Here is a 26,232-nt window from a genome sequence, read left to right as displayed (position 1 = left end):
CAGTCCAAAATCCAAAGTTATTCAGATTACTTTAAGAGAAGGCTACGAAAACCACCAGATTTTTACATAGGAGAGCCTTGAACCAGCGGGGAGTATTGGTGCTCTGAAATGTGTTAGCTGGGTGGAGCTTACGTTTGGGAGTATTGCTACTCTGAAATGTGTAGTATAGCACAGCTCTGCTATATTTTGGCAAGACTTGATCCCATTTTGTTCATAGGGTGAGAGGAAAATCTAAAAACTCTTCACAGAAAGAAAGAGAATAAGCATGTTAACCAAAATGTTGAACTCCAAATTTCTACAGTAGCTTATTTAAATTTGTATGGATTATCACATTTGATTTACTTGACAGTGGGTAGATGATTTTGGTGCTCTCTAAACTCAGCTCAAGACATTTGCATAATGTTTTGTCAGATTTTGGACACAAGTTTTACATTAGAATTTGTCAAAACACAAAACATTGGGGACCCACTCAAATGACCAACTGTGGATCCCAGGGACTCACTTCTTTACACACATTGAAAACCTATCAACATCACTGCTCTTTTCTGGGCTCAGCTTTTGGGTTTGGAGGGCTTTGGGAAATTCTGCATGCAAAGATTCTGTTGGATGTTCCTCCCAGTGGATATGGTTTTGATGTCTGAGTGGACCCCATGCAGCACAATGGGCTGAATGACACTTTAAAATATTTTTAATCAGATTTTAATTTTAATTTGTCCATGATAAAATTTTCTCTTAATTGCATTTAGAACTGAGCTTTTTCTTCTTTTGTATTCACTGTTGAAACTCTCCAATGCTGTTATGGTTATACTTAGGTAGGCAGAGACCGAATCCCCATGACGTCACACTAACAACAACAACAGTTAGTTCTGGGTAGACAACTGGAGGTGCTGACTCTCATCCCGACTGCTTCACACTTGGCTGCAAACCGCTCCAGTGCATGCTGGAGGTCACGGTGTGATGAAGCCAACAGAACTACATTATCTGCGAAAAGCAGAGATGCAATTCTGAGGTCCCCAAACTGGACCCCTTCCTCCCCCCAGCTGCGCCTCGGGATCGGATTACTGGGCTCGCTGCTACTAGCCACCTGGTTTGGTGTGTACACCAAAGTCTACACATACTCGGTGTAAAGTCAAACACGTTCTCAATGTTGGCAGTCAGTGTAAATCTCTATTCCAAATTAGCTGTATATACAGGTCATGGAAACCTGGTTGGAGCAAGAGCTTGTGGCCTATAATATCTCTAGTTCAAAGTGTAAAAGTGTAGCCTCGTTTATGCCCACTGTGTTGTTGCTGGCACACACACTGTACAAGGCATTGTTGCCAGCGCACCTAAACGCTTTTCTATGCTCAGTCCCACATTACAGCAGCTGTTAACCCATTTCCCCCTTTACTCTTCTCTGTCTATTCCCAACCTGAAGTGGATGTTACATCAGCAGCTCAACCAGCAATGCTACAAAAAGTATTTTTCAGTGACCCATTATCTTTTTTTTCCCCCTAAATGTGCATAGATGGGTTTCCCTGCTTAGTAATAATCCAGGGTGTGTGCACAGCTGGGGGATAGAAAACACATTACCACAATAGTTTATGGACAACTGACTGATAAGTCCTCTCCCTCCATCTTATTAACTGTTACTAAATCGGACAAGCTGGACAAAAAGAAAGATGGTGAGGTCAGTTCTGTTTAGCCGATGCTGCGGTGTTTTAGTTTTAGTTTCTGAGCATCTGTAACACTTTATAATAACCATCATGAATGGTTGAATGAATCATGCAACAGTATAGTTTTTAAACAGTGTATTATAATAATAATGGTATTAAATTCATCTTCAGGGTCATAAACAGCACAAACTCTGAAAATCACTGCTTCTGAAAAATCCGAGCTGTTTCAGAGTTTTATTTCCTCTCACACATGTTGGTCCTCAAGAACAGCAAAGAAATACCCAAACAGTGAATGAGATGCATAGTTAACAGTTCATGGGATTAAAAAGACAAACAGTGTGTAAACAACAGAACTCTGTAAACAAATAAAAACAGAATTTCACAGCTTTATGACTGAATCTTATGTAACATGAGTCTCAAACTAAACAGACTAAAACTAGTTTTTCTACCTCAAACAGAAAAATGTTTCAGATCGTTAACTCTAAACTGACTGAAGTCTGTTCAAAAACCTCTTAACTTATTTCTGTAATATAACATGTTTTGAAATGTTTCCGTTACACAGCTTGTTCCCTTAAAGATCATCACTAACCAAAGTTTGATATGTGAAGTTCCCAACATCATGTACCAGCAGTACCAAGCTCATTGGTAAACCAACAGAGTGCAAGTTACTGACATGCTGACAAAGGACACCCGCAATGGTACTACAATGTTTAGTGTTGCTGAATTATATTTCCAAAAAGACAAATGGGTCTGATTGTTAAAGCTCATGCCTTAAAAATAAAATTCCAATCTGCTGAGGGTTTGATAGTTATATTGTTTTCACAGTTTTTTAAAGAAAGAAGACGGTAAATCATGACTGAAAACACTGATGTCCCTCAGAGATCTCTGTTTCTGGGAGCAGATATCACTTTATCTCAGACAGAGAAATCTGGAGTAAAGGCACTAACATTATCCAGATTGTCCGGTTACTTTTTTGGGCGTTGGTTGTTCTCCACCGTGTCTGATCAGAGAATACACTGGGGAAAAGAAATAGAACATCCTCATTAATCATCAATAAAGCAAAATATATTTCTATGCTTACACTGAAATGAGAAAGGCATACCATGAGGGGCTTACTCTTTACAGAAACTTTGATTCTTGTTTTTTAAATTGTGTTTAATGTTTTGTTCCCTGAGGGTACAGTAAGGTTTGAACTGGACTAAAAGTGTCCATCTCAGCAGATGTTTTTTAATCACAGGTGAGCTGATCCATGATTATCTGTTTTGCCTTAATAGCTGCAAAGCCCATTTACAATAGATTTAAAATGTAACAGGGGCGTAAATAACTTGTTTCATCACAATATGATATTGTTTTGTTTCTTTGGACAACAATACAATACATGCTGATATCACAAAGTTTGCCATGATAAGATTTCAACTCGATGTAATTCAGGGTCCTGCGATTGATACACAATCTATTATAGGAGAAGCTACAGCCACAAAATTTAAATAATTATAGCTATTTAAGTGCAATAAAGTTTACTTTAGATTGATTCCACTAACACATATAAAACGGCACAAGTTAGCCTTCAGGGCTTTCTGTCAGAAAGACCTTTCTGGATGACTTTTTTTATGCCTCTGCAGCGATAGCCATAGCTAAAGGCACATGTTTTCTGATTGTCCATTCATCCAATTCTCATGAAAGTGAGAATTTGGTGGTCAAAGGTCAAGTATGTTGTAAAAATGTTGAAATATGTCAGTATAGTATGTCGCACAAATGTTGTAAAATATGTCATAGTATAGTATGTCTTAAAAATGTGTAAAATATGTCATAGTATAGTATGTCTTAAAAATGTTGCAAAATATGTCATAGTATAGTATGTCTTAAAAATGTTGCAATATATGTCATAGTATAGTATGTCGTAAAAATGCTGCAAAACATGTCATAGTATAGTATGTCGTAAAAATGTTGCAAAATATGTCATAGTGTAGTATGTCCTAAAAATGTTGCAAAATATGTCATAGTATAGCATATCGTAAAAAGTTTTGCAAAATATGTCATAGTATGTCGTAAAAATGTTGCTGAATATGTCAAAGTATAGTATGTCCTAAAAATGTTGCAAAATATGTCAGTGTAGTATGTCGTAAAAATGTTGCAATATATGTCATAGTATAGTATGTCGTAAAAATGTTGTAAAATATGTCATAGTATAGTATGTCCTAAAAATGTTGCAAAATATGTCATAGTATAGTATGTCTTAAAAATGTTGCAAAATATGTCATAGTATAGTATGTCTTAAAAATGTTGCAAAATATGTCATAGTGTAGTATGTCGTAAAAATGTTGCAAAATATGTCATAGTATAGCATATCGTAAAAAGTTTTGCAAAATATGTCATAGTATGTCGTAAAAATGTTGCTGAATATGTCAAAGTATAGTATGTCCTAAAAATGTTGCAAAATATGTCAGTGTAGTATGTCGTAAAAATGTTGCAATATATGTCATAGTATAGTATGTTGTAAAAATGTTGCAATATATGTCATAGTATAGTATGTCGTAAAAATGTTGTAAAATATGTCAGTGTTCAGAAACAAAACTTTAGTTTTTTGCCTCTACTCATAGCTTAACAAATTACATGCAGTATCTACACCTTTTCTTTTATACTGTTGGTTTAAGTTACTGTATCTCGTGACAGAAGAGCACGGTTGAATTTCAGCCTGCAGGCACGTTTTTTTTCAGTCGGTCATTGTTGAAACAGAGCAGCTAATGTTATTGTAGTGAGAAGTTAGCAGAGTGAGATGCCTGGCCCGACAGGTCTGTTCTGGGGTTTTTTTGTTTTTTTTTTAGCATTTTATCTCATAACAGTGTTGTTTACACATGGCATGTACTTTGTCTGTTGACCCGTACTTTCTCCGAAATTGAAAAATTTCCATTCTGTTGATTTATTTCCGATAAAGCTATCCTCATAGTCTTTTTTTGGCTGATTTTTTCACTTTGCTTCGATAATATTGGATCGTTAAATTTAGATAAAAATTGATATATCTATCCTGATCGACGGATTGTTACATCCCTAGAACGTCATGGAACTAAAACATAATAACACAGAACCCTTTATGAGACCAGCATTTCTCTCACTTCATACCTCATAAATGTGAAGTTAAAACATTGAACTTACCCAGATTTATTCTGACATGATTGGTCTTTTGAGGGATTTCTTTTTCTGGAAATATGAAGAGAAAAGTTATGTTTAAAAAAAATAAAAAAAAAATGCTTTCACCAAACATGCTCTGAAACTATTGTGGCAAAATGTTTTGTGTCTAGTAAATCTGACACTACTTTTTTTTCTGGAATAATAACCCCTTACAGTCGACATGCATGTGGAAATTAAACTTCTAATTTAAGTATTGTTATTTAAAGTCAGATTTGTTTCTGTTCTGTTTCAGATGTTTCTTACCTTAGAAGAAGCAGGAGGAGTTTGTTCATCAGCAGCAGGGTCCGTCTCTTCCAGTTTCTCCTTTAGTCTGTTTTTCTCTGCGAACATCAGTCAGCACAAAACATGAAAATCAGAACATCATGAAGTTATGTAAATTAATTTAAATAATAAAAAATGTATATATCGAAAAATCACTAATTTGCTGAGGCTTATATTTTGCTACTTATTCATGTTAAATTTTGCAGTTGAAAAACAAACTTGTCAGTGCTTTCTGTCTTAATTGGTACGAAACAAAATTGTGAAGATCACATTTGGCTCTGGGAAACTGTGATAACCTTTTGTTTTTAAATTATTTTACTAGTCAAACATTTTATCTGTAAAGAAAAAAATAATTAGCTGCAGCTATGTGAAAAATTCATTCAAAAATTTTATATAACCAACAATGTCTCTTACTCTTTTTCTTTGCAGGTACATCTTGGCTCACAGTGATGGGAGTTGAGCTCTCTGTTGTCCCCTCGCCTTCTCCAGCCTTCATCTTCTTCTTTTTCTTCTTCTTGCTTTCCTTTGAAAGTGGAGACGAGTCAACTTCAGGAGGCTCAGCAGTCACCGCGCCGCTTTCATCCTCCTCCCTCAACAATCCCTTCTTTTTCTTCTTCTCTTTCTTCGTCTTTGGCGGCTGGTTTTCCTTTGAGGAGTTCTCTTCTTGTTCCGTGTTCATTTTCATCTTTTTCTTCTTCTTTGGCGTGTCGTCGTCGTCATCCTGGGCAGGTTGAGGTCTTTTGGCTGGCTTTGGTTGAGGCGTCTCTTCTGCTGCATCTTGGATCTGTTTTTGTCTGGAAAATAGCAAATGTTATATTATTATCCTTGTGAGATGCACATCATACATGTTTACTATTATTCCATAACTGTTAAGGCCCAAACGCTCTGAAAGCGACAACTGCGGTGCCTCAGTCAATTGATGCTCCTGTGGCACACTGCAGGCCTCAGATTTAAACTTGTAACACCACAGAAACAGCGTTTTTTTGTGAAAAAGTAACATAAAGCACAGCTGTACTAATATGTTTATTATAGCTGTTGCGTTTGTGTAGCAAATTAAGTTTATGACCAGTAGATGTCAATCAACATGATTATCATGATGATGTGGAGTGGGTCTAGCTTTTATTTTTTTGTGACAACATAACTAGTGGTAAAGCTGTTGGCAGTGGTAGTTGTTTTTAATTTAGCATTGCAGAATTACAATTGTATTGTTTATTAAGTTTTAAGCTAAGCTAGCGGAGCAAATGTCAGCTTTTGTGGCACGTCTTCTTCTCCGTCTGTCCTCTCTGCGTCATCAGCCCCTTTCACACTGCGTCTTCAAGGTGGGAATTTCACGCCGTTCTGTATAAAGGGTACAATCGCAGTAGTCTCGCTGTTACGGGACAGCCGGCACGACGGGATCATGGGCAGCACAAATGTTGCATCTTGACAACATGTTATGGAATTCTGCAAAGCTGGCATGTTGTCCACAATCACACAATGCGGTGGCACAATGCGGCCATAGTTTATCGCTGTGTAAAAATGCAAAAGCGGCATAAAGAAGGGACTTCATAGCGGCCTTATAGCGCTATCTCTGTGTAAAAAGGGCAACTAACTTTGGCCGCTGGGTCCTCATTTGTTGCTCCAAAATGGAAACAAGGGCGAAGAAGGGGTGTCAAAGCAGTTTGACGCTCCTTATAACACCTGTGGTGCATGTTTGGTTATTTAAATACTAGGTCTTCTTAAAAATGTGAGCATCAGATGCTTTGCATATGTTTGGGCCTTTATACATTGTCTAAATATATATTTTTCTTTAAATTTACCCTTTGACACAAAACTTTTGCAAAAATACACAGTTATTATTATTTTCATATAGCAAATAAATGATTTATTCTTCCTCTTTTCTTCATATAACCAAAAAGGCATTTGGACATTACTATGGTAAAGATATTACACTGTTTACTGTATGACTAATAATACTTTTGACACTTGAAGCTTCAGCCTACATCTCTGGTTATGCTAGAATATGTTGTTACTTTTGTTGGAAGTTTTTGCCTTTCTAATGTTTTGTCCTATTTGTTTATGTAACTATTTAAATACTAAATTAAATCTACAATTCCCCCCAAAAATCTGTTATTATTGCTGTTTCATTAACTTTTAATCCTACGTCTGCACACTTACAATTACGACATTGTAATGATAACAGCGTAAATGATGTTAAGTTTTAAACACTGAGACTCTCATAAAATAAAAACTCCACTGACTTCTTTTTGCCTTTGTGCGTCTTGCTTTCTCCTGCACTGCTGCTGCTGCTGCTCTTCTTCCCCCTCTTCCTTTCCTCCTGCCTGTGGAGCCTCAGTCTCTTCACCAGGCTGAGTTTCCTCCTGGGACGGTGTTTCTTTTTGGCTGAAGAGAGCTGAGAAGAGTTTCCATCTAAAGATGTCGGGAAAGGAAGAAGTATTCAGATCTTTTACTAAAGTAAAAGTAGCAACATCACACTGTAAAAATACAGTTAGAAGGATAATGTCATGTAAAGGTCCAGTGTGTGGGATTTAGGAGGATATATGGGCAGCAATGGAATATAATAAGTGTGTTTTCTTTAGTGTACAAGCACATGAAAATAACATTTACAAAAAATAATGTATTATTTTATACAATATTCAAGATAACTTCCACGTTAAGAAACAAGAGAGAAGTGAAGTGTATTTTCTGACTCTACCTGTGGCCTCCAGCTCCTTTTCTATGTCTTCGTCGCCCCCTGCTGGTGGTTCATCAGACTGCACCTCCTCCTTCTCTCGTCTGCCCTTTTTCCTCTTTTTCTTCTTCTTCTTTTTCTCCTCTGATGTCTCTGCCGGACTCACAAGATTCTTGTCCTCCTCCTCCTCCTCCTCCACTCCTGCTGCCTCACTCTCCTCCTTTTCTGCCTCTCTTACTTTACTCTTTTTCTTCTTTATTTTATTTTCTGAGGGAGTTACAGGAGTTGCCTCATCGTTCTCTTCCACTTCATCCACCTCCCTCTTCCTTTTCTTAGCTTTCTTAGTCTTTCCTGATGAAGTGGTCTCAGACATGTCCTCCTCCTCCTCCTGCTTCTCCTCCTCCTCCTCCTCTTTCACCTGATCCTCCTCTTCCTCTGCCACCTCCTCCGCTCTCTTTTTGCCTCTCTTTTTCTTTTTGGCAGTCTTGGTGGAGAGGGCAGTATCGCTTGATGTATCTATGGTGGATGAGTCTGTGCCCGGCGTATCGGCAGCTGACTTCTCTACATCCTTTGTGCTCTTCTTTTTCTTCTTGGGTGTTTTGGCATCTTTGCAGGACTCCGCAGCCTCATCAGGGAGCAGCTGGCTGGGTTCTTGCTCGGTTGCGTCGTTGTCTTCGGCCTGGATGTTGAGGATGATGGAGGCCTCTGGGTCTTCCGGCTCTTCTGCTTTTTCTACAAAAGAACACAACAACACATTTAAGATTTGCTTTCTTTCAGTTTGTGAAAACACACAGCATGTACAAATCTAAACACAGAGACTTATAGTGTTATCCCTGCTGTCCCAATAATGCACAAACAGGACATAAGAATAAAGTTGCAATAAAATGGTACAGTTCTTGAAGAAATACAAACATGTGCACGACTCTTTACCATCACATCATGCTTCAATCATCAAATGTTTATGGCTGTCCTGACGTCATCAGTGTCACCTTCATCAGTTAGTATCAGCATTGATCAGTAGGTCACATGACAGAGTTTAAAAAACATCGCCATCATTATTTTACTTATAAAATTACTCAGGGCCACATTGAAAAAAGATCAGAGAAGAAAAGTTGTAATATTACAACAATAAAGTTGAATTTTACCAGCAAAAGTCATGTTTACAGTTTAATCAAGAAACATTACGATTTTTTTCCTCTTTTTAAATTTGGCACTAATCCTCCTTTGTAAGATGGCTGTGTGTGTGCGTGTGAATTTATACATGTATATGATTGTATGTTTAAGTATTATGATTTACTGTATGTTTAATTGTTTTTAATCTTGATGTGGACTCTTGGAAGATTAGCCAATGGCTAAAAGAGATCAAAATAAAATAAAATAAAACAATAAACCTGCAAGATCAACTACAGATAAAATTTAAATGAGTCATTGAGAGATTTAAAAATACTGTGTTTAAAAATCATAAGTAAGATTTAAAAGTTTAAGATAAAGATTTATTTAGTAAAAAAAAATAACTTTTATAAAGTTGGTTGTGATTTTGTATGTTTTGGGTGTGATCAAAGCATGCTGTACTCGAGAGTAGTTGTGTGCTGTGTTTCCATTTTGGACCATACCTGTGTCACCAGTGTCAGTGATGGGGTCCTCTGGGGTTGTTGCCGTCTTTGTCTGGTCTTCAGGCTCCAGCGAGGATGTGAGGTCACTGCCTTCTGTCTTCTGAGTGAACACACAGACAGGAACTAATTATATCTGTATATATTCTTATGTTTAGACTCATATTCTCTCCCAGTGAGACTCTAAGTTTTTGTTACATTAGCCTACAGCTAGCGCACAACAACAGTCCCTCGATAAAATATTTTAGGGTACCTCAGATTTCTCCTCCTCGTTTTCCTCCTCTTCCTCTTTTAGATTTTCAGAATCAGGATCTGAAAAAAAAAAAAGAAAAAAGAAAAAAGCGTTATGCCATTATACAATCTAAATGTCATGTATTGCATTAGCGCTCCTGGAAGATCAGACGTATTTGCCAAACATGACATTTAGGTAGAGGCTTAGATTTCGAGGGGGGTCGCAGGGGCCACGTCTCCCTTTAATATTTAGAACATGTGCATTTGTACCTCCTCCAAATAAAATCATAAAAAGTAGTTATTATTGTTGTTATTCTGACAATATTAATGATATTTACACCATAAACTGGTGCATAAAAAAATCACCAGGCAGAACACGGCTGATAAAAAGCAATTTAAACTTCCTCCAAACTGCTTCTCTTTGAGACTACATGTAGCTAACCTGACTCTGATCGCCTTGCAGCACCACAGTGCTCTCACGTCTTTATTGTTCTCAAATGAATGCATGTCATACGCCTTTTTCACAGCAGACATTTTGACCTGTTACAGCAACAAAAGCACAGGTGGAACTAATTAATATTTGCTCCATTCCGGCAATTACTGACATGTAATGCGGCGATTAGCAATGTTAGTTTCACATGAGTCTGACAAGTCAAAGTGTCTGCTGAGAAAAACGTCCATTTGACTTAAGTTTCTGCACCAAAGTCATGAATTAATTCAAAGCACTTTGGTAAATGAGGTGATTGTGCTCCAGATGACTGTAATTCTCTGACTAGTCATCGCTCCAGTTTGCTTAACAAGCTCTGACAAGCTTAACAAACCCCTCTGAGAAGTTGAACAAGTGACTGACGTTGTGGAAAACTCGTGTGAACAAAGCTGCCAGAGCTGGTTCTCTGGGCCTTGGCAGCAATCCTTCAAACTCTTTACAAGTGTTGGCTTCCAGTCCAAATGCATCAAGTTAAAATCTTCAACTTTATGTCCAACTTTTCTTTTCTTTTCTCTTCCCCTTTAACTTCCTCCAAAATAAAATATACATATATATAAAGTTCTGCATTTGAAAAGCAAGAGACACTGTGATGCCAATAAAAAGGAAATACAGTGTGTTTATTTTCCTCCTCAATAAAATGGAAAATGGAAAATGAAATACAGCAACGAGTAGTGCCAAGTAGGAAACTACTTAATTTGTGATTCACTTTTGGAAATGCATTTCACGAGTGTTGGATTTATAAAGTTCTGTTCATCCAAATGACAAAAAAAGGCTAACAAATATTTTCTCAGTTATTTTAACACAGCCAAAAGTTTTCATAAAAAAAAAAACATCTTTTCCAATATAAAGTAGTTCCAGTACAAACATGTTCACAGTGAGTTCTGAATTATACAGTAACAACAAGGACAGTGAGGAAAGATATGCTGCCATTGATTTTTTTCAATGTTTTAAATGTGAGTAGCACAAATGAAATTTCATTCACATTTATTGTATTAAGGGTAAGGGCAGAAATCTCAGAAACAAATGTGTATTGTGGTTTTGGTGAACAGAAAACTTTAGGTTCTTTAAATTTATGGACTCAAAATTGACTTAAACTCATCATAGTCAAAGTTGTAACAAGACCACAGTTTTTTCCTTTTCCTTTAAGATAAAATGAAATCCTTAATTTTAAAACAAATCTTAGAGTTTTCCCTTTGAATGTAAAGTTTGCATCTGATGACACAGAGAGCGGAAACATAATGTTGAAAGCAGTAGCTACTGATAGTAAAATACAGGCTATAATGATAACTATAACTGTTTAGGTAAAAATGCCAGACAGTCCCCCATTCCAGCTTCTTAATTATCATGATTTGACCTTTTACACACCGGGGACATGACAAATAAACTTCAGAAAAATGTGAAATATTTGCATTGAATCTCATAAGTGCTATATCGTAGGCCACTGGACTAGCTTGCATTTCTTGAAGACGTTTTGCCTCTCATCCAAGAAGCTTCTTCAGTTCGGATGAGAGGTGAAACATCTTCAAGAAACGCAAGCTAGTCCAGTTGCCTGCGATACATTCTCGGAACCCATCGGCTGTATTTGGCGTCTGACTTCTGGCAGACGGCGATACAGCCTCTGGGGGCAGACCCCCGATATTTTGGCATTCTGGTTTGATTTGGGCGGAGGAGGCGAATTTCCGTTTCCGACTTCCGTATATATATATAAGTAAATATGCTGAATCACTGCGATGGATTCAGAGTTTGCAGTGACGCCAATTATGTCAATATCACGTGGACTACAAACAGCCTACAACCGGAAACCAGGGCTCTTCCGCTCTTCTTCCGGAGGCAAGATCTCTGGGGTTTGCCTACAGACTCTACATTCACTGAATGCATTAAAACTATTCATACCTACCTGTGACTTTTATTGTGAAAGTTAAAAACAGGAGTGGACCTGGTATCAGCTGCCTTCATAAAGGTTGAGAGAGTGATCAAGTTTGCCGTCTTGGTTCAGACTACGATGTCACCAAGTTAATGTTATTCCGTGCAACATGATCAGTTGATACCTCTAATTGTGGTACGAAAGCACCCACATGTTAAGGCCGCTGCCGTGCCCTCCTCATGTGTAACCTTTTTTTCGTGTAGTTTGCTTTACGTAAATTACAGTGTGCCGTCGCTTGTGGTTGGCTCTATCTGAAGGGAGTGTGGACTACCCCGGCAATCCGCTCCAGCGCTATTCGGCCTGCTGATTGGTGTCATCCTTTGTCAGTCCACCAATCGCTGGGATGCAGCTGGGGCCTAAATTTTATAAGCTCGACGAGTGTCAGTCGGGGTACTTGCAGAAAAACTGATGTTGCTTTTTTGCTACGTAATATTTATTGTATATTGTATTGCTATTGTAATGCTTGCGTGAAACTACAAATGACAAAAACAACATTTAAAAAAAATAAATAAATAAATCCGCACCCAGTGTGAGAAGACCTTTAGATGAATGTCTAAGGTGACAAAACAATTTTGAAAAATTATAACTTTTTTTACTTTTCAAACAAGTGATAGATAGTTTAGGAAAATAATCTGCAGATTACTTGATAATGAAAATAGTTGTTAGTTGCAGCCCTAAACCAGTCACTTTAAAGGTACACTACGCAGGAGGTGGCGGTTACCATTTGTAAACACACTAGCTAGAAAGTGAAAGCCAAACCCAGATTCACTCTTGTTCTGGAATGAGCTTCGTCCACTTGGCGTCTCGCCTCTTTGTTGCCTGCTGCTTAAGCTCTGGCACGCGGTCATTACCTTTTTATAAAGCTCCGACCTCACCTCATAGAGGGATTACTTCTCTTTGATTCTATATATTGTTTTTTTCTTATTTTAGGTAAATCCTCCCTAGAATACCTTTGAAAAAACGTTACCCAACAGGTCTCATTTCTCTTCAATCCACAACTTACAGTGACTTTTATGCAACAATGGTAAACACCATTTTAAAATCCATCATATCTGAAACAAACCTGAATGTCTAATACGGTCTGATTGTGAATGCCCTTCTTTTCCTCTTTTCATAATAAATGTAAAACTATAGCGTGATCTTTAGTCAGCAGCTTTATAATCTGCTGCAGACGATGTCAAAAGAAAAAGCCCTCTGAGCAGTTTCTTCACAACAGCTTGTGATTCCTGTCAGTGCAGTGAGAAACAGACAGAAAAGATGCCATACATAACATGTAAAGAACAACCTGGTTAGCGAGCTCTCACTGGTCGCTCATACCTGCAGGAGGCGGGGCTTCGCTCTCTGCCGGCTGGTCGTTGGTCTCCTGAGCTGTCAGGTCTGATGTGGCAGGTTCGGCCGGGCTGGGCTCCTGCAGGAGGAATCAACAGGTCAACAACTGTCTCCGAGACCAGACAGACAGGGATTCTTTCTTTATTGCTTACTTTCTTTTTCTTTCTCTCTTTATTCATGAAACAGACTGGATCCTTTTTGTCACTGTGAGCAACTAAAAGGTGCACTGAGCTGCAGTTTAGCCCATTCTGATTTAAACAATGTGCACGAGTGAGAAAATAAGAACCAGAGATATGTGACCAACATGCCACAAGTACATGAACTTTTTGAAATCAGAATTTGTTGGCACTGCAATGAAGATACATACATCTTCACTTTCAGGTTTTTGAGAAAGTCAGGACCAAAAAATTCATCGAGAACCCCCCCCCCCCCATAATAACCCAGTTACAGCGCTGTCTTCCTCATCTTTAATGCCTCAGTCTGATGTGTACTGGACTTGATGCATCGTGATTGCGAATGCTACTTCTGTTGGTAATCATGATGCATCAAGTCTAGTAGCTGTCCACTTTAATAAAGCCCAAAGTAACACACCCACTCTCAGATACATCAGCATTAAGCCCATTAAAGGTCCTCGCAGAGAATGAGAGATTGACTGACGATGTTGGTCTTTCTGTACTTAAATAAGATCATCATTATAATACTAACTGAGGTGGATGTGGTTTTGTACTTACTGTGATCTATTTTGTGATCCTCATTTAACCATGAAATGATTACTGATCATTATGACCTGTATACTGGGTTGACCTTAGCTGTATATACACTGATCAGCCAAAACATGAAAAAGGTTAAATGAGTAACATTGATTATCTTGTTACAGTGCAGTGTTCTGCTGGGAAACCTTGGGTCCTGGCATATATGTAGATGCTACTTGAGGCACTCCACTCACCCAAACACCATTGCAGACCAAGCACACCCCCTTATGACGACAAGTCTCCCAAATGGCAGTGGCCCCCCAAAAAAACAACTGCATGAACTGCTCAGGAATGGCCCAAGGAACGTGACAAAGAGCTCAAGGCGTCAACCTGGCCTCCAAATTCCCCAGATCCCCATACAACTGAGCATCTGTGGGACGTGCCAATAGCCCAGACATACTGCCCATCCACAGTGGGGCCTCAACGAATTGGGCATAGCTCTGACATGTCAAGGTATGGACACAGGAAGTCTGGGGATGCCCCATGGTGTCTGGCACCAGGGTCTTCACCGCAGATCCTTCGAGTCCTGTGGGTTGCGAGATGACATGCCAGCATGTCCCAAGGATGCTCAATTACACTTGGATCGGGGGAATTTGGAGGCCAGGTCAAGGCCTTAAGCTCTTTGTCCCGTTCCTCGGGCCATTCCTGAGCAGTTTTTGTGATGTGGCATGACACATTGTCCTGCTGGGGGGGCCACTGCAATTCACCCTTTGTTGGCCTTCTAATTGGTCTGCTGACCCACCAACCAGGGTGCTCCTCCCCATAGCAACAGTTGCTAACATACTGGGGTTCGCCAAACATCGCCCCAGGCTGTGTTCTCCCAGGCTCGTTGTTAATGGCGTCACGGTGAAACACAGAGCTTTCTAGCTGGCAAACGCGGATAAATCAGTGATGTATATAATTGTCTGCAACAGTGACTCGAGATATCCAGAACGTATTCCCGGAGTAGTTTTTATTCCATTCCCAAAACCTAAGGGAAATCATGAGAAATGTCTCCTTTGGATTCGACTCTGTGGACGACCACACTGGCAGCTCAACACGACTATCAATAAGCATACTTACATATGCTCGAAGGTAAGAGAAGCAATGTGGTTTTCATATTTTATAATAGGTGATGTGATCCAACAATGTTACACTAGCTACAGACTGTTATTAGCTCGCTATGCTAACCTGTTGGGCAGGCCTCAGACAGGCCCGGCTCGTATTAAACGTTAACTTGCTGGCAACGTTAACGTTTGGAGAGGACAACATTGCTATTTATATAACGTCAGCTAACTATTACTGTGGTGTTAAACTTGTAAACACTCTCAATATAACGTTAACGTTGGGCGAGAGAGCTAGCAACCGCGGGGGGACAGCTCACGTTAGTGGCCATGGCTACCATCAGACATCTGGACAAAAAATCTGCCTGTTCACTCAATGGTAGCCATGTTTTTTCTCTATCACTGACCGCGTTTTGGACAGAATGATCAATTCAATTCGAATTACAAGAAAGTTAAATCTCCCGGTATTTTCCATTGTTTCCTATGGGAATGAACCCCCGCAAGACTAGTTTTGTCAAACCCAGCAACAGTAACCAAGGAGGGTGGGACCATGGGCGGGTCTTGACAAAGGGTGAATTGGGTGATGCTGTCATGAGGGGGTTTGCTTGGTCCGCAGTGGTGTTTGGGTGGGTGGTGCATGTCAGGTGGCATCCACATGAATGTTAGGACCCCAAGTTTTCCCAGTAGAACATTGCATTGTAACAAGATGATCAATATTATTTACTTCACTTTGAGTGGTTTTAATGTTTTGGCTGATTGGTGTATATCATGTGTTGTTTCCCTCCTCTATGAATATCGGTGGTGTGGATATTGGTAAATCCTGTTTGCTATATAATTCCTGGGACATCCTATTTAATGTAGAGGCGCCTCTATGTAGATGTAGCCATTATAGAAGGAATGAGGGCCTCTGGTCTGATGTTTTTCTTGTGTGCTATGAGGTCTCTTTTCTGTTTGTGTGTAGCACACTGTGCACACACTCTTCACATGCATTGACATGCATTTGTATAAAATGTATGCAATGTAACTTATCTATAGGGTTTTTTATTTCACCAGCATCACCGTATGAAGTCATGTGAGGGGAACATATGCATTTAAAGATGCCGTTTTTAAACATTCGGCTAAGTCTGAAGAGCATTAGCCTAAAATGTCACTTAAGAGAGCTACAGTGTGTTGACCTTTCTTTATGCTTTTTGATTCTATCTTTTATTGGTCCAGCACCTGCCTTGAATGGTTTTTGGATGTGTGCGACAACTATGCTTTTTGTGACATTTAATCCCAAACCTCCATGTGCCAGAGTAATCTTAAAAAAACCTGATGACTCAGCAAAGAAGAAGTGCTCACACTGATTCTTGTTGGAAGCTAAACAGCACAAACAATGCGACTCAGCCAGTCACAATCCTCTGCAAAATCAGTTTCAGATGTGCAGAGGGTGAGCTGAGGGGAACAGAAGCTCGACTGTGCCAGGAATCAACAAAAACTCCTGTTTTTATGAGGCTGTGGTTAAAGGTGATTAACATTTCTCCTCATTTCTGAACCCTTTAGAGCAGTGTGCTGGAGTAGGACGAAAATATACAGTACAGGAAAAAGAGAAAGCAGGCACTGAGAGCAGAGAAAAATCGGATCAAAGGGTTTAAATCCTTGGACAGGTAGGTAGACCTCAGTGAAAATTAGATGCTGCCAAAAAGATGGGAAAATCTTGGCAGCACTTTAAAGTGAAATAGCTGAAGTTTTTCATATTTGTTGGAGGAGTGATTCTACGCAGCAACACACTGTGGATTCTGCCTTGGGTCACCAACCTGCTGCAGCTCATTGTCGTCTTCTTTATTCTCCTTGCTGCTCTCGCTGTCTAAACTGGAGGTCACAGCTGGGTCAGGGTTCTTGAGCTGCTCCTCAGCCTGATCAGAGGAAGCTTGTCTGGGCTCGACCAAGCCGGGCTCACCCTCTTCCTCAGAGTCTGAAGAAGTTTCTGCTTTGTTAGATGCCTCGGCGGACGCTTCAACAGGAGCTGACTGCAAAATATGTATGAGCAGGCAGTTAGAGCTGCTAACGAGGCTACTCTGCACCACATTTTCTCTTTTCCCAACAGTCAGAGAATTCAGGGTATCTGGTGGTTTGAAAAGACCCAATTCAAGACATTTCAGCATCTTTTTATTGCTTACTGCGATGGAATTTAAAAAGGAAAAGCCTGACAATATTCTATGTTTTTCTAATCATCAACAAACTCCAAAAGGCCTTCAGTCTCTCAATACTTCTTCATCCTGTCTGGAGGTTCCTAGTGAAGATTCAAACCTTTGAAACTGGTTATGAATGTATACAGTCATTTATAAAAAGGGCTCACAACAGCTAGTTTCTTAAGGTTTTAGAAAACGTTACTTAAACTACAGTAAAAAGTGCATTTGTTGGGGACTATTTTCAGCTGCAGATTTGGTGCCATAGTTACTTATTTATGGCAGCAGAACAGCGCATGTGGGACTGAGTCAAACTTGATGAGTATCTTGGTTTTTAGACAACAGAGCTCTATAACACAAAGGAATACGATATATTAGGCTTCAATGTATTCCCAAAGGAACATTGTGAAACTACAATCAAAAGTATGAGAGAAATATCAAACAAAACAAACAAAAAAAACTTTTAGACACACGATGTCAGATACGTTTGGCAGAATGAATTAATCTTCTTTTCTGCAAGCAGGGCCCGATTTAATCTGACCATCTGGAGATCAAAAGAAACGAAAAACAAAACTGTCTGCTTTCAATTCCGTTCAATAGAAACATCTTTGTTTTGTTAAAAAATAAGTACAGTAGTTTGGTGCTGTGCTCGTTTTAGCATAGAGAGAGGAAAATCTGTAAAAACCGCAACTCTGCTGCTGATACAAAGCAAAGTAATCAGGGTTTTGTAGACAGAAACACAAAGAGCCATTAACACACCGACAGAAACACACACACACACACACACACAATATGTCTCAGAAGATTATCATTCTGTCACACACACAGTTTCTGTCCAAACAGCATTATCTGCTGCATCACTGGGCCAATAGAAAAGAACAGAGACAAGACACGGACACACACACGGACACACACACAGACACACAGACACACACACTTGAAATAACAAACGAACACAAACTAACAGATACAGACGAGACGAGTAGACATGAAAATGAGTCTGTGTGTATTTCAGAGGCGTATAACAACACTGGAGCTACTGTCCATCTATCATCACATTATTACAGTGACTGGACAACAGCTATGCGGTGTGTGCGTGTGTGTGTGTGTGTAAGGTTATTATGAGAGTTGCAGACTATTTACTTTTTGACACTCCTTTTTTATTGTCTTCATCATCATTTATTATTAATTAGATTATATGGTATATTTTTCACTCTGTAGCCTCCATTGGTACAGCGTAGGCATGGCGTAGGCATGGCGTAGATGCGTACCCTTACCCTGTTACACACAGGTATACGGGCTATACCTACCCCTTTTCTGGTTGTTTACAGAATACCACCTATCACCCAGAAAGCCACTGGAATATTTATCGGAGAGTATACCCACTTCCTCCTCAGTAACCTACCCATCCATCTAGTAGTATATCCAACTCCTCAACTTCCACTCTACTACCTCCTACGCTGTAGTGTTTTCTTTTGTCAAATGAAAATCATTTGCAAACCAATTGTGAAGATACCAAGACCCCCTCAAAATAGCATTTGAAATCCTATATGTAGTTCATCCTAGCTTCATATAAGTAGAGGAAAAGTCTGCAAGCTGCCAGGCTAATTTATGCAATGTAAGATACGGGCTTGGGTTGTATCACTGAATTACGCTGTACCGAGTATTCAGAAATCCCGTCTGTATGATTTTCACCACCGGCAAAATACAGGCACTCCTCTTTCTGATCAACTCATTGCATGAAGTGCTCAGCTAGTGCCACCAGAGGTCAGTCTCCAGTCTCTGCTGGTGGAGCAGGCAGCTGGTGATGGTGGGGATAACATTACAGGACTGTAAACAGTCAGCCAGCAACAGCAGAGACAGAGACTGCATATTTTCATATCTAAGTGAGCGATTAAGGGTTTACTACGACCAAACCAGAGCTGGTGATTGTTGGTACATATATATATGTTGGTATTTTTGTATGTTTTTATTGTAAGGTGTCCTTGGGTGCTCAGAAAGGCGCCAACAAATACAATTTATTATTATTATTATTATTATTATTATTATGCTGCGTTTTTTGTGCCCTCAAATTCATTGTTTTCAAAGTAGACCCGTGGCAGGCATGCTCAAACACCAGTGCGACACCAGAGTGACGCCGTCGCGGCGCGCAAGCATTCCCTAGTTGCGCTCTGAGATAAAGGGAGCTCAACTTTTGGAGCGTAGCAGCGCACACCGCATGTCATGTGACGAGAACCAACGAATTACAACCGAATGATATTTACGGAAGAAGGGAAAGATATCTGTCTGTGGTAAATATGGAAAAGTTGATCATTTTGGTGCAGGGCTACTAGAGCTTTTCATCTGTCCCACAGACAATATGCCCACACACTTATAAACAGCTCCTGGAAGAGGATCAGCTTTGCACTCAGGATTTCAGGTAAATAGGCTTTAATACGGTGCTTGTTAAGCTCTTGAATGCTGGCTCATAAAAAGGCACAAAAGTAGCTCCCAGTGCCTGACTTCGCATTTTCCAGGTGGTTAAAGACGCGGCCTGTGTGCTGCCCCTAATAACTAAATGAGAATTAAGACTAATGAAGATGGTTTTGGTGAGTTTTATTTTGTTTCTGTCAAGTTTGACTAAATTGTGTTTTACCGTAAATTAACAAGGCAGTTGAGCTAGTCATAGTTCGGTGAAAGAGAGAAACCTGAATTCAGAGGGTGTTCAGTTATATTTCTCTGTTTAATGAGAAAAACGGGTGTGAAAATAGAACTTTATAGAGTTTATATTGTGTATTTATTTAACTGTAAAGGCTGAGAAAGATGACACATCATTTTTCCTTATAAAGTTAATAAGCTTAAATTATAGATATAAGAATGAAAGTTGAACTGATAAAATGTGACACGTGAAATCAGCTAGACTGTTTAATTAGAGGACTGCTCATTAAACAAAATGTCTGTATATGATCAGGGTTGTTTCTGCTGATAGTGATCCATTAACTGAGCCTTAGGGTCAGATCAGGACACACACTCAGAGTGCAGTCTGCACTCTCACAGCAAACTAATTCATGCAGGCACATTGTAATAACATAATTTTTGTCTTTCTTTTACTTTACAGCAAGAAAGCGAGAGAATAAAAGACTGATGTATAAGTCTGATTTGATGTCACATATTTCTAAGGGTCTACATGAGGGGTGCTTTTTTTTTAAACTTCTGCAGACACAACTACATTGTTCTCTATTCTCTGTTTCCAAATGTCAGTGAGGGTGCCCATCTCATCTCCTGGCAACAATGACGAACAGCTGCACTTTGTTGACCAAAGAACAAGCAGCACATGGATCGTAACAATAATAAAAAAGTGTGAAGGCATACCAGATTAGGGGAGAGGCAAACCATCAAACTCTGATCTAACCACAAGTTTGGCTCCTTTTTCATTTGGTGGCTGCAGCTTCATGGCAGCAGCTGAGGATTTTATGCCTTCAATGGTTCAGGGATTTCATCTCCCACCCACTCCTTGATGTGCTGGTCAGGCACAGGAGTCCATTCAGCTCAAGACTCATTCCTCTGAGATGCACCACGGAGCGCAACAGGAAGTCATTCCTGCCTGTGACCATCAAACTTTTCCTCCCTCAGTGTCAGACACTCTGAGTCAGTGGACTCAGGCCGCTTGACTTATTTTACCCACCAGTAGCAGTGCCCATAATTTATTTATCATTTACATTTTCATGCTGGTATATACTGCATAAGAGCAAGTGTAAAATGTCAAGAAAGCATTTTTGATTTCTCATTTCTTACACTGTAATGTGTCGAATGTTGATGCTCATGTCGGCCTCTCGTTCTCTGCTCACCTCTTGCTCTGGTTTTGTTTCCTCCTCCTCTGTCTTTTCTTCTTCTTCCTCCTTGCCTGAGTTTGTTGCTTTGGTTTCACCTGCAGGATGCAGCAGCTGCTCAGAGACCGTCTCAGCTTCTCTCTCCTCGCATGGGAGCTCCGCACTGGATGACTCTACACCATCTGTCGTGGACTCTGAAGCAGGGGGCAGAAAACACATGTGATGGTTTAGGGGTTGTGGTTTAAACTTAAAAATGACATAACTAATACAACATACTGTAAATGAAAAACAAAAAAAGGTAAAAAGAAGATTTACCAGGTGGAGGTTTGGCATCCCCATTACTTTCCTCTGTGATGTTGGAGAGTTTGGTGTCTGCGCCCTCTTCTTCTTCACTGGTGGCGGGTTCTGGTTTGATGCTCTTCTTCTTCAAAGTAGAGGAGTCCTCCGTCTCCTCCTTGGCATGCTGAGCTAGAGAGCACAGTCTGCAAAACACACACACACACACACACACACACACACACACTTTATTTAACTGGAAAAGCGGTATATTCACTGGTAAAGTGACAAAATAACCAAATGCGGTTTAGTTTTGAGTGTGCTTGATGAGTATAAATGGAGGAGTTGCTCGCAGCTGGAAAAAACTTTGATAAAGTGCGGATGCTGTCAAACCAGCTCCAAACGTATCTTTGGAAAATAAAAGTATTTAATCAATCTTAAGACAGACATTCTGTTTTTGTTTTTTTTATGGTTAAGTTTAACTTCCAAAATCACATGCTGTGTCTCAATTTGCACTCTTCTTCTCTTACACTTGTCATAAGGGCATTCACACTCCGTGCAGCTTGAAAAAAAACAACAAATTATTGGCATAGTCCGACGATTAAAATCAATGTAAACAGCTTAGCCCGACTGAAATTGGACTATCCGTAGCTCAATTAACACACCTAGATAATTCGATTAAAAATGTAACTATTGTTGCATGTATCCACTTAGTCCGACTGGAGTCAGACTCGGCGTTCTGCGCATGCACCACTTTTTCTTTCGTGGACTTTCACCCGGAAGAAGGAGGAGATGACGTAGCAGCAGTCTAGTAACTCCCGGAAAAACAAACAAACAAACCAAGAAGCAGAAGACACACTTCTGGACGGACAAGGAAACTACATTCATGCTCTGACAGCTAAAGGAGCTAAACGTGGATGGTCGGAAAATGCAAAACGCGGATTTATTTAACTAGTTCAATACGCACTGTACTGAAAAGGACACCGCCGCCTATCGAGGCGGAGTCAGACATACTTGGTCAGAAATTCGATTTTCTCTTCTGCATGAGAGGTCTGACATGACTGATTAGCCGAGCTATGAGCTTAGTTCGACAACTGCATGCATGTACACGTACCGACTGACAATCATTGGCAAAATGCAGCGCACTTTGACAACCTGGATGGTGCTCTCGTAATGGTAAAAATGTTAAGTGTTAAGCACTGGACACCTCTCACTCTCAGTGGTCGCTATCTTGGCTACATATCGGACAGGGAGAAACCACCAAACTTATGGAATTACTTTAGTGAACAAGCTGGCAGATATTTTGACAGGCATCAGTTGAGTTAACACTGTCCAGGTGCAATTTGCCAATAAATAGAAGAAGGAGCAGTCAAAAGTTGCGATCGTCATATCCCTTAAGTGTCCGACAGCTGTGTTTGATTTGAGACAACACTACTCTGTCAATATTCACTCACTACACAAGTAAGATGACAGTGTACTACATGGAAGTGTACTAACGAAAGTATCCAAATTCAGACAACAGCTTTTTGTGTACTTGCTGATAAACTTGTGTATTATAACAATTAGTGTGTAGTACATAGCTACTCTACAGAATTAGTGCGCAGTATGGATCTTTTAGAGCTTGTTTGTCCTAAAAGTGTTCATGACCTTTGAGCTTCAGGAGTTTCTGACAGCTCGTCTTTCAGAGGAAATAAATTCCTGACGAGTAAAAACGAGTCCAAAGAGTGTCTTGACATCTTTACTGCAGAAAGGTGACTGGGGACCAAATCATGTGTTACGCAGCCAACACAGACAGATGTCTGTGAATGTCGTGAGGAGGGACTCAAAGAGAATCGACAGAATGATAACTACCAGAATAAGTTATTTTGACAGGAGAATGTGTTTGTGTATGATGGATGAGCAGAAGGAAGGATGAACTCAACCAATAAGTAGTTTGATTTGTCTGCTTTGATGGAAGTGTTTCAGAGTTTCTCAGGGAAACAGGACGAGTCTAATAAAGAGTTTTCCTAAAAACAGCTGTTGTTAATGAGGGACTGTCTATAATCAGGATTATCTTTTATTCAGAACAATATGATATATATTCACTGATTGACTTTTATTTGGATCATTTGAGTGTTAGACTCACAGTGGGAAATTATAGATGTGAGCTGATGTCATTCATTCAACCATTTATCTGCTGCCCGGTTAATCCTTTTCAGGGAAGCAGGGATTTGAAGCCAGTCCCAGAATGCACTGGGCAGAAGGCCAGGCAGTCATTCACTGGGAGACCCACACACACACATACACACACACACACACACACACACACATACACAGTGACGTCCTGTTCACAGAGCCAGTTCGGAGTCTCCAGTCCATCTAAGCTGCATGTTCTTTGGATTGTGTCACCTGCTGAGCTATAGCGATTTCCAAAAAGCACGGTTGTAAAATCCAACAATAAAAGAAAACACAGGCGTGAAAGATGATTGGATCATTGTGCAGGAAATAAAAAGCCAGGAAGAGCTAAGAAAAGTTTACAGCAAATACACTATATATTCTGCAGGTCAACCATCAAGCTGAAGCTTCCCATAAACCTGTGGACGCTGACTCTAACACATAACTGTATCGTAAACAATATTATCTACTTGCACTTTTTATGTACATTGAATTATTGTGCACTATCATTGTATAGCATTAATTCAGAGTAGAGAGCCTATTTAACTCTAGTTTATTGTTTATCGCTTTTGATTGTGTTTTGTTTCTCACCTTCCTTCATGTTTTCATTTATTTTCATGACACGTGACTGCACAAAGATTTACCACTGGGATTATGACAGTTGACGCACATATTTTTTTTTTTAACATATATCATTTCTTACTGGAGCAACAGACAACCATTTTCATTACCAGTGAGAAAAAAAAATCCACACTCCTGCAGTGTGTGTCAACATGTTTGACTTACTTCATCCAGCCCGTGTAGATATCATGGAGGTTGGAGCTCTCCTTTGGCATCTCCACCTACACACACACACACACACACACACACACACACACACACACACACACACACACATAATAAATCCAGTACCCTGAAAAGTACTGTGCATTAAAACTCTCTTAACTTTCTCCACATTTGCACACGTCGGACTGATTCCCTGAATGTTACATTTAAACTCGAGTGGGAGGACAATATTGCTGTAACCCAACTGTGATAACGAAGATTAAAGAAAAAAAGTTGAAAAGGAAATAGCAAATTTCCTGTGGTTCAGGAATGCTCTCTCTTTGATGCCGCACGCTCCCAGAAATGAATCCATGCAGCAACATACAGAACCAACAAAATGAGTGTAGTGTGTGAAGCATTCAGAGCTCAACCAAGGGGATAATGCTCACTATATTGAAGAATATGGCCTCTGAAAGCGATGGTCGGTTTGAAATTTGAGAATGTTTGGTAAAGATTGCTATTGAGACATTTTTTTTTCTCTATTGTGATCTTCCTAAAAACTCTTTCAGCAACTTCTGATGATATTTTTAGCCTGAAACCTGAAACCTGTAATGGACCGAAGCTCAAGTTTCCCCATGGCAGATATAAGAAATACATTTGTAGTCTTTGTGAATGTAAGTGCAAGAACAATACAATAAACGTGACACTAGACATGAAGGGAGAATTTTTGAAAAAAGATGCAAAAAAGTGACTTAATTTAAAGGTTTGATCATCTAACCAGCCTTAAGAGTTCATAGTTTGACTCAACTTTTCATTGAAATCGGGTGGAATTTTTTCAATATGCTGAAAAATTAAATAAGATATTAATTAAGCAGTGTGTGGCATTTGTTACAGACTCTCACTGTGTGTGGTTGCATCATGACTATACATATACACTGGACATTTTAGGGTTGCAACTAACAACTGTAATCATCAATAAATTATTGTGAATTTATCAACCTGATTTCAGAAAACAGTGAAAAAATGCCATCATAATGTTATAGTCTGTTGTACAACCTAAATCCAAAGATATTCAGTTTGCGTTGTTATAAAAACAGAGAAAAGCCACAAATGTTCACACTGGAGAAGCTGTAAGAAGCAAATTTTGGGCATTTTGGGTTGAAAAAATGAGTGATTAATCGATATCAAAATAGTTGCCGATTGACTTAAAGCTGTTCCAGCACTTGGTTAGTCGACTAATCATGGCAGCTCCAGGACATTTAAATAAAAATTAACAACTTTAATCACTTAACACTACAAAAATGTGATGAGGTTTTGAATGGGGTGTCAGTGTGCAGCAGCAGGCCTGCAGCAGGGCTGTTTTTACAGCCATGCAGCTGCTGTAACATTATGTTCTTTTCCTCCAGGAGGCCTCAACAAGGAGCCATGTGCTGTAACTCACACACACACATACAGGCTGACCCACTGACTGCAGCACTAAGGCAAAAACACACTGTAATCCCATTTATATTTAATTCAGGCTCTTATATAACCAACGAAACGCGCAGGTCCACTGCAGAAACAGCAATAAAATCACCAGTCTGATCAGAAATAACAAAAACCAGAGAGGTACAGTCCGGTGAGGTCGCTCCTGCTGTGAAATCTGTCTGTAAATGTTGAAGAATCAGCCCAAACTTCTTACCTGACTAACGTGTTTTTCCAGCACCTTGGCAGCTTTCTGGTAGCCGTGCACCTTTAGGTGCTGGAAGATTAAATACAGCAGAGCGTCGTCCTCCTCCGAGGCCATGCTGTCCCGCTGGACCCACTGACACGACTGGAAAACAGGAGGAAAACTGGAATATTATTGGGGAGTTATTAACAGTTCAGTTCATGCTTGCTATTCAGCGTGCGGCCATGAGCCTGTGACGA

The 26,232-nt window shown here is 39.7% G+C and overlaps 1 protein-coding gene across 2 annotated transcripts; it reads right to left on the bottom strand.

Annotated features, from left to right (window-relative positions):
* Positions 1 to 1,875: 1,875 nt before the first annotated feature.
* LOC126383184 (DNA ligase 1-like) lies at positions 1,876 to 26,232 on the bottom strand. Of its 2 annotated transcripts, none has more exons than XM_050033651.1 (14): positions 26,006 to 26,232; positions 24,346 to 24,401; positions 21,445 to 21,611; positions 21,148 to 21,323; positions 16,949 to 17,161; positions 13,346 to 13,436; positions 9,640 to 9,698; positions 9,390 to 9,489; positions 7,801 to 8,508; positions 7,346 to 7,514; positions 5,520 to 5,899; positions 5,088 to 5,164; positions 4,809 to 4,853; positions 1,876 to 2,671 (listed from the first exon to the last, which is right to left on the bottom strand). In XM_050033651.1, exons 1-13 carry the CDS (start codon positions 26,108 to 26,110, stop codon positions 4,815 to 4,817), a joined length of 2,340 nt encoding a protein of 779 aa, XP_049889608.1. In that variant the 5' UTR covers positions 26,111 to 26,232; the 3' UTR covers positions 1,876 to 2,671; positions 4,809 to 4,814. The 2 variants fall into 2 exon arrangements, with proteins under 2 accessions (XP_049889608.1, XP_049889609.1); XM_050033652.1 differs by having other exon boundaries at positions 9,390 to 9,486.

Source organism: Epinephelus moara, chromosome 21 (assembly GCF_006386435.1).
Source record: "Epinephelus moara isolate mb chromosome 21, YSFRI_EMoa_1.0, whole genome shotgun sequence".
Classification (NCBI taxonomy): Eukaryota; Metazoa; Chordata; class Actinopteri; order Perciformes; family Serranidae; genus Epinephelus; species Epinephelus moara.
Note: the sequence above shows the minus strand (reverse complement) of the source record. Positions and strands in the feature narration are given on the sequence as shown.